Genomic DNA, 8,628 nt, shown 5'->3' with positions numbered 1-8,628 from the left:
ATTTATATACCAAACTATAATTTCAAAAAGAGCAATGTTTAGGTGCAACCTACTGCACCTAACCCATGTTTCCTTTTTCTCTACACGTAAAAATTAAAATCATTTTTTAAAAAATATTTACCACATGACAATTTTTTTTTTTGGAGAACTGTTTGGATTGCACAAAGATACATAGCCATCTAAATTTATTCTCCTCCAAAAATACTCATACGCAAAAGAAGAAAAAACCCAAAGAAACACCCCGTCATTCAACTCATCCATTATTGTTAATATTGAAGAAAAAGACGTAAAAAATAAGATAAAGATGTCGTGATAAAATATGACGAAGATTTCCATATGATTTTTTCATATAAAAATAGAAAGAGTTTAATAACGAAGTTTTGTTCTTTACATCCAATTATAGATCTTCTTATTATATATTGGTATTCATATATATCTTTTTTCTATTTTTAAAAAAAAAATATATATCACACAAGCCAACTCATTTATTAAACTCAACACATCATATCTCATTTCAAATCCAAGTCCAACAATAGAGATCTATGGCTTGGATTTTGGTAGTCCTCACTCTTGCACTGCTTCTTCTTGCTTTTCTGATCTCAAAATCATGGCTATTCAAAAACCAAATCAAATCCAAGAAATTAGCTCCTGGGCCAAAAGGGTTTCCCATTCTTGGGAGCCTTCATTTGTTAGGAAAGCTCCCTCACAGAAATCTTCACAGATTATCCCAAAAATATGGACCCATAATGAGCATGAAACTAGGTCTTGTTTCCACAATCATAGTCTCATCCCCACACGCCGCCGAGCTCTTCCTCAAAACCCACGACCTTATTTTTGCAAGCCGCCCCTCTTCCCAAGCCTCAAAGCACATCTCTTATCAACAAAAAAATTTAGTCTTTTCTCCATATGGTCCTTATTGGCGTAACATCCGTAAAATGTGCACTCTTGAATTGCTTAGCAACCTCAAAATTAACTCTTTCATGCCCATGAGAAAGCATGAGCTTGGGTTGATGATTGAGTATCTTAAAGAGGCTGCTCATAACAAAGTTGTTGTGAATCTCAGCTCTAAAGTTACTTCTCTTACGACCGACATCATTTGTTTGATGGCTTTTGGGAAGAAATATGAAGATGAAGAGTTTAATGAGAGAGGGTTTAAGGCTGTGATACAAGAAGGTATGCAATTAGCTGCTGCGCCTAATTTGGGTGATTTTATTCCTGCCATTGCTTGGCTTGATCTTCAAGGATTGACTCGTCAAATGAAATGTGTTCACAAGGTGTATGATGAATTTCTTGAAAAGATTATTAATGAACATCTTGAGGTTAGAGGTGGAAAGAAGACTAAGGATTTTGTTGATGTCATGTTGGACCTTATTGATTCACAACAAACTGAGTATCAAATTGATCGTTCTGCTATTAAAGCTACAATGCTGGTAATTAAGGCTCTATTCAATCTCTCTTTTCAATCATTGTCTCAATCTTTCAACATAGAAGAAATACATATATAATATTAACATAACAAGTGGGTAGGTTTTTAACCTCTGAATGAAATCTGAATTGAATTTAAAGGATGAGTATCTGCTTTAAACGTACTTATTTGAAATTGGAAGAAAAAAATTTAGGTGTCATCTAAATTTCACTGTTTCTATGGAATTCAGATACTTGTCCTACAAAAAAAATGGTTATGTGTTAACATTTAATGTTACATTTTCTCTCATAAAAGACATTTAATTTTACATAAAATAATCTTATCCCTGATTATTGCACTAAAAAACAGTATATTTATTTCTCATCAGTGCAACATGTCTCTTTACAAATAGGATAGAATCTATTGATATTAATGTAGGATCTTTTGATATTTACAAAGGCAAAAACCATGTGAAGGTAGTCTAGTAGTATAAGAAATTTTCTTATATATTCTTAATCATTAACATACTTGTCAAGGTCGGCATCTAAATTATTGTTATCAATTAATTAATTTTATTATTTTGAAACACAATAAAAGCATATACTAAAAACAAGGGGAAAAAGGTCGTACCATGTCCTAAACAGACAATAATCACTATTATGATGGACAAAAGTTGAAAGTAATTAAATGGATACAAATGGTATAATGAACCAAAAATAGGAGCCAAAGTATAAAATTAAGAAATTAAATCCTACATATTAATATTGGAAAAACTTTACTTAATTACCAACAATAGTCTTGTCTTTTATTATTATTATTATTATTATTATTATTATTATTATTATTATTATTGTTATTATTATTATTGTGTCGTGGGTTTTTGTAGGATATGCTTGCAGCAGCGATGGACACTTCAGCTACAACAATTGGATGGGCAATGTCAGAGTTGATTAAACATCCAAATGTAGTGAAAAAATTGCAAGATGAATTAGAAAAAGTGGTGGGTTTACACAGAATGGTTGAAGAATCGGACTTAGGAAGCTTAGAATACTTAGAAATGGTAGTGAAGGAGATTCTGAGACTGTATCCACCAGCTCCATTATTGATTCCACACGAATCTCTTGAGGATTGCACAGTCGATGGCTTCCATATTCCTAAGAAATCAAGAGTTATAGTAAATGCATGGGCTATTGGACGAGACCCAAGTGCTTGGATTGACCCACACAAATTCTTTCCTGAGAGGTTTATTGGTAGCCAAATAGATGTAAAGGGCAAAGATTTTGAATTGATTCCATTTGGAGCTGGCCGTAGAGGGTGTCCTGGAATGCAATTGGGTTTAACGATGGTCCGATTGTTGCTAGCTCAACTTGTTCATTGTTTTGATTGGGAACTTCCAAATGGTATGCTGGCTTCTGAATTGGACATGACTGAGGAGTTTGGATTGACTTGTCCAAGAGCACAGGATCTTATGGTTATTCCTACCTTTCGTCTTAACAATTAAACTGCTATTATAGACTTATCTTCAATGTATATATACGTAAGGAGTGGTAATGGTAAAGATGAGTGGAGACATGCTTTAAATATATGAATGATAAGCAGTTGCAAGAATAACAAGAATTATTTTTAGCCACCTATCTAGAATTTAATATCTTACATGAAATTATTAGTTTTCTTGACACTCAAATATTATAGAATCGGGTAGATTATCTCGTGAGGTTAGTCGAAATGCACGTAAGCTGACCTCCACGCTCACGTATATAAAAAAATTACATGCTCCTAATAACTATTGATAATAAATTTGAGATACTTTTACACCTTCTCTTTAATATCATAAGCCAATATGTTTGGCTCATAATTAGACAATATAATTACTTTGCCTTCAATTAGAGAACATTACCTTTTTTGACAACAATTGTTCTACCAGTTGTTACAAGTTCAAGTTCTCATAATATATAAGAATTTCATTCAAACTCTCTAAACTCTAATTGTTACCCTCTATACTATTAATTTGACTTAAACATTGAATTCTAATGTTGTGGATGTGCGTTTTCTCATCTATGCATGTCATCTGTTCTTGGAATCAATAAATTTTAATGATTTTATATATTCGAGCTTAGTTCCAATTTGACATATATTGATTTGATTAAACTCCACGACCATTTATAAGTTGTGTTATTCATCACTCAAAAATCTACTCTGAAGAAGTTTGACTCAAATAATACCTCAGATTTCACTTTGTTTATAACTAACATTTTGTAACGATCAGCTAGTATATCCTTATAAATACCATCAATTTCAAATTCGAATTACACATAGAATTATCATCATTTCTTAGTTTTCTACAAACAAATCTGTAAACAATCTTCATTAAATAAAAGAATTCAAATTTTCTCATGGACATAGACATTCTTACCGAACCACGTAAACATTGTGTCTCTTTCTTCTTTCCTAATCTTTCTTGTTCAATTGAGTAATTCTTTACTGTAAATTGTGCATCAATCTTTTACATTACAAATCGCATCAAGTAATCAAATAACCGAGTCAATCGTGCATCGATTCATCGTTATTGAGGAAGTCCGAGTACATCATTTTCACCTTCGAGTTGCACCGAGTATCGTTCAAGACCATCGAGTACGATCGAGTATTAACTTTGTTGTCATCGAGTTGCATCGAGGATTTAACAGAGACTAGTCAGACAAAAAGGGAATTCTGATCGAAGATCGAGTAGCAAGCAATCGAGCATCAAGTTTCAAGTATCGAGAATTTGACAGAACTGATTTGAACCATTTCTTCATCTTTTCAACAGTGATCTTAAGTATTTGGACTTGTGAAAGGTTTTCACCCAACATACTCTTTTCTTTTATTTTCTTACTCAATTATTAACCATAATATATACTCTACTAGTATAATCTAAATCATGTAAATCTACTTATTGTTTCTACTTACTTTCTTCTTCTTCTTTTCTTTGAGCAGAGAAACGATAGAAATCATGTAAGGTGGCTAGCTAACTTGGAAAAAAGCGGATATTTTTTAATGAATGTTAAAAGAAAAATAATATATATTTTAGTCTCTTAATCTAGTTTTTATTTGATCTATAAATCAAATAAATGTTACACTTTTAATTCTTTAAATACTATTTTAAATTAGTTCTTAGATTTCACGATATTATTACACTAATTTTACGATTAAATTTTGATTTTCATCTAAATTTCGTCTTTAGGATTTCAAGATTTACCATTTTAATCTCAATCTTTCATCAAATACTCATCTTTCAGCTTTTGAATGTCTATGAATTAACTTCAAAGAATTTAACTACTTATAAGTAAATTAGTTTCCATTAATTTTTCATCATTATTAAAATTTTCACATCATAATTATTTTCAATTAGTTAACTAAAAGTTAACATCAAACACCAAAATGAACAAACATTAGAAAAAATATGACCTTCTTTTTTTTATGTCAAAGACCAGAAGCTATGCGCAAATTCTCATTGGATCTTTGAACTTCTTGATCTTCATTTCTTTAGCGATAGACAACTTGAGGGAGTGAACCCTATGAGATCGATAGACAACCCGTAAAAGAAGTTGAAGAAGGGTTTGGGTTCCGAAGAGCTACCAGAGCAGGGGGTTTTAACAAAAGGATATTCTTAAAGAAAGCCTTCCCCCTTTTTGCCGGCCCCATATGGATTCAGCTTAATAGATTCCGCTTAGGGGTTTATGAGAGATTGATTGATGGACCTAAGCTAAACAACTAAGATTTCAGTTTTGAGGTGAAGAGACAGCCCTCGTTACTCTCGGGTTTGTCGGACTCTTTTAGCTTGAGCGAGTGCAATTTATATCATTCTCAATTTAGGAGTAAATAGGAAAGGGCTTTTTGCCAAGTTTCAGAGGGGGTAGTGGCTATTACACTTTCTTTCTAAAAAGGTTTGAAGAGATCTGACTCTAAGACTAAAACTGTAAAATATTGAAACTTAGGGACCAAAAGAAAACTAAACGACTTAAAACTCAAAAATTAAAAAAAAAAAAAAAAAAAAAAAACCACAATTGTTTATCTCTCTGAATCAAATAAAAATTAAATTCAAAATTTATGGACCAAAAGAGTACTTTTTTGTAATGTTTATCGAAACTATTACGATTTTATTACATAATTAACTTAGTTTAGTATAAGGGAAAATGTAAATTCAAATGTGGAGTCGATAAACAGGAATGACGATAAGATCATGAGCTCTAGGACAAGTCAACCCAAATTCTTCAGTCATGTCCAATTCATCAATTGACATACCATTGGGGAGCTTCCAATCAAAGCAATGCACAAGTTGAGCTATCACCAAACTAACCACAGTCAAACCCAAATGGAATTAATTGAAAATCTCTTCCCTTTACATCCACTTTGCTACCAATAAATCTCTCTGGATAGAACATTTCTGGATCAATCCAAGCACTTGGGTTCCGTCCAATTGCCCATGCATTCACTATTATACGTGATTTTTTTGGAATGAAAAAGTCTTCAACAATGCATTCTTCAATAGATTCATGTGGAACCAACAATGGAGCTGGTGGATACAGCCTAAGGATTTCCTTCATTACCATGTCCAAATATTCCAAGTGAACTAAATCAGATTCTTGCACCATTCTATCCAACCCCACCACATTTTCTATTTCATCTTGCAATTTTTTCATTACATGTGGATGTCTTATGAGCTCAGGAAGTGCCCATCCAATTACTGTTGCTGCAGTGTCCATTGCAGCACCAAGCATATCCTATGAAGAAATAGTACCAATAAGAATATGTAATAAACCAACTCTCATTGAAACACATCCCACAACTTTATGCCATATTTTAAAAAAATTGTTTAAATGCTAGTTTAATCTTTTTACTTTTGTTTTTGTTTTTAGTTCATTCCGTCTTTAAAAGTAACTAATTTGGTAATTCTTTCACTTTCATTTTTTACCATTTGTAAGAGATTAAAATTGACGCTTTTTAAATGTTCAAAGATTAAAATGAATCAAATTTGAAAATATAATGACCTAAATGAAAATTTTGAAAGTACAAAATGAAAATGAACTAAAGTTTAGAGATCACCAAGATGAATCTTTTGAAAGTATAAATTGACCAAAATAAATCAATGTAAAAATACATGTAGAGACAAAATAGTATTTAAACTTAAAAAATAATAATAATAAATTTTCATGTGCAAATTATCACAAATGACTTTAAAAACTGTTTTAAAAAGTATTTTTATGCACTTCCAAAATCATTTTTCAAATAGGCATATTCTATTAAAAGTAAATCAACTTGACCATAGTTTAACGAAGAATTATTAAGATATTTGTCTTTCACTAAGAGATCAGAGGGTTCAAATTCTCACCATTATTATTGCTTTGACGCAGGAACGATCAATTCGATACTCATGAGTATCCACAGAGTCCATTAGATCCAACATGACATCTAAAAAATCTTTAGTTCTTTTTCCACCCATAGAGTTAAGATGTTCATCAATAATCCTCTCAAAGAACCCATCAAACACTTTGCTAACATTTTTCATCCGACGTGTCAACCCTTGGAGATCAAGTCTTGCAATAAAAGGAATAAAATCTCCCAAATTAGGAGCAGCGATTAATTGCATCACCTCTTGCATCATAGCCTTAAAACCTCTATCATCCAACTCTTCGTCTCCAAATTTCCTCCCAAAAACCATCAAACAAGTCATATCTGTGCTGAGTGACACGACTTTAGAACTAAGATTAATAGCAACACCATCATTTGCAGCCTCTTTGAGATGCTCAATCAACAATCCAAGTTCTTCCTTTCTCATGGATTTGAAAGAATTGATCTTGTGGTTACTAAGCAATTCAAGCGTACACATTTTACGTATATTCCTCCAATAAGATCCATATTGAGCAAAAACCAAATTCTTTTGGCCATAAGACAGGAATTTTGAGACCATAGTGAGGGGCCTACTTGCAAAAATAAGGTCATGGGTTTTGAGAAAAAGCTCAGCAGCTGTTGGGGAAGAGACAACAATTGTGTTTACAAGTCCCAATTTCATGTGCATTATGGGACCATATTTTTGAGACAATTGATGAAGATCTCTATGAGGAAACTCTTTTAGCAAATTGAGGCTGCCAATAATAGGAAACCCTTTTGGGCCAGGAGGTAATTTCTTGCCCTTGCTCTTCTTGTTGAATTGCCATGTTTGAAAGAGGTAGTTTGAAAGAAGTAATAGTGCAATTGTGGCCCAAATCCAAGCCATGGCATGTAATTCTTCTTTCAACTGATAATGATGATGGTATTGAAATTAAAATGGGATTTAATGAGCTTTAATTATTATTGATTGACCTATTTTTATAGGTGGTGTTTCTTCAACCTTCAATGATGGTATTATTGTTTGTTGTTTGTTGTTTTGTTTATATTTTAAAGCCACCAAGAATTTTTAAAAATTTGAGTTGTTTTAATATATGCAAAAAGTAATATACAAAATATACAAAACTTGCTATATGCATGGTCTAGGGATTTCAACTAGCGAAGTTTGGTAGGATGGTAGTGTTCAACATTATCAGATGTGAAATTATGAGATTCTCATTTTCATGCTAGTTTTTGCTAGCCTAATATATTTAGGCCCTTTACTATATTAAGTGGGCCTATCTTTTTTTTTTTTTAGCACATTTATTTGATTTCTTGTTCTTATTAGGCCCATTTTCGAGCTATTGTTGAATGAGCTGGAAGAAGGAATTGTTGAAAACGGCAGGACCTTGAACAACAAACAGTAAACTGTCAAGGCACGGTGGTCAAGTGAAGGGCAAAACTTGCAAAATAAAAACTCGTTATAGGCTGAGTCATGGAGCTCTCTCTCTTTAAGATGTTTCGTGGCTCTGCCCAAGTGTGCAAGCAGGTCTGAAAAGTGTCACTTGTCCCCGACACCCTTTCTAAACTCACTGCTCGGAACGCTGAGATGGAAGAGGAGAGGAAAAATGAAGAAATGAATTCCGTGTTACGAACTGCTGAAGGCTTCGCCTTTCATAGGCCTTCAGCGTCGAACTGTAGGGAGCAAGAAGGGCACTCTGCCACAGAACGTGCGCGGACGGAACGGGATGGGCAAACGAAACGCAGACAAACGGACCGTGTCCTCCCGTTTTCCGGTTAAAAAATAAAAAAATAAAATAATATTTCTAATTAAAAATAATCATCACACACACGCCTCGCCATGCCCGACTGGACGGCAA

General features: G+C 33.0%; 1 protein-coding gene and 1 pseudogene across 1 annotated transcript; one reads left to right on the top strand and one right to left on the bottom strand.

Annotated features, from left to right (window-relative positions):
- The first annotated feature begins 542 nt into the window (after positions 1-542).
- On the top strand, positions 543-2,906 carry LOC120074549 (cytochrome P450 71AU50-like). The gene is made up of 2 exons (XM_039027705.1): positions 543-1,430; positions 2,292-2,906. The coding sequence occupies exons 1-2, from the start codon at positions 543-545 to the stop codon at positions 2,904-2,906; spliced, it is 1,503 nt and encodes a 500-aa protein (XP_038883633.1).
- Positions 2,907-5,585: 2,679 nt separating this feature from the next.
- On the bottom strand, positions 5,586-7,658 carry LOC120074598 (annotated as a pseudogene).
- Positions 7,659-8,628: the final 970 nt, after the last annotated feature.

The sequence above is a fragment of the Benincasa hispida genome, chromosome 3 (genome assembly GCF_009727055.1).
Source record: "Benincasa hispida cultivar B227 chromosome 3, ASM972705v1, whole genome shotgun sequence".
Classification (NCBI taxonomy): domain Eukaryota; kingdom Viridiplantae; phylum Streptophyta; class Magnoliopsida; order Cucurbitales; family Cucurbitaceae; genus Benincasa; species Benincasa hispida.
The sequence above is the reverse complement of the archived record's forward strand: the minus strand, read 5'-3'. Positions and strand labels throughout refer to the sequence as shown.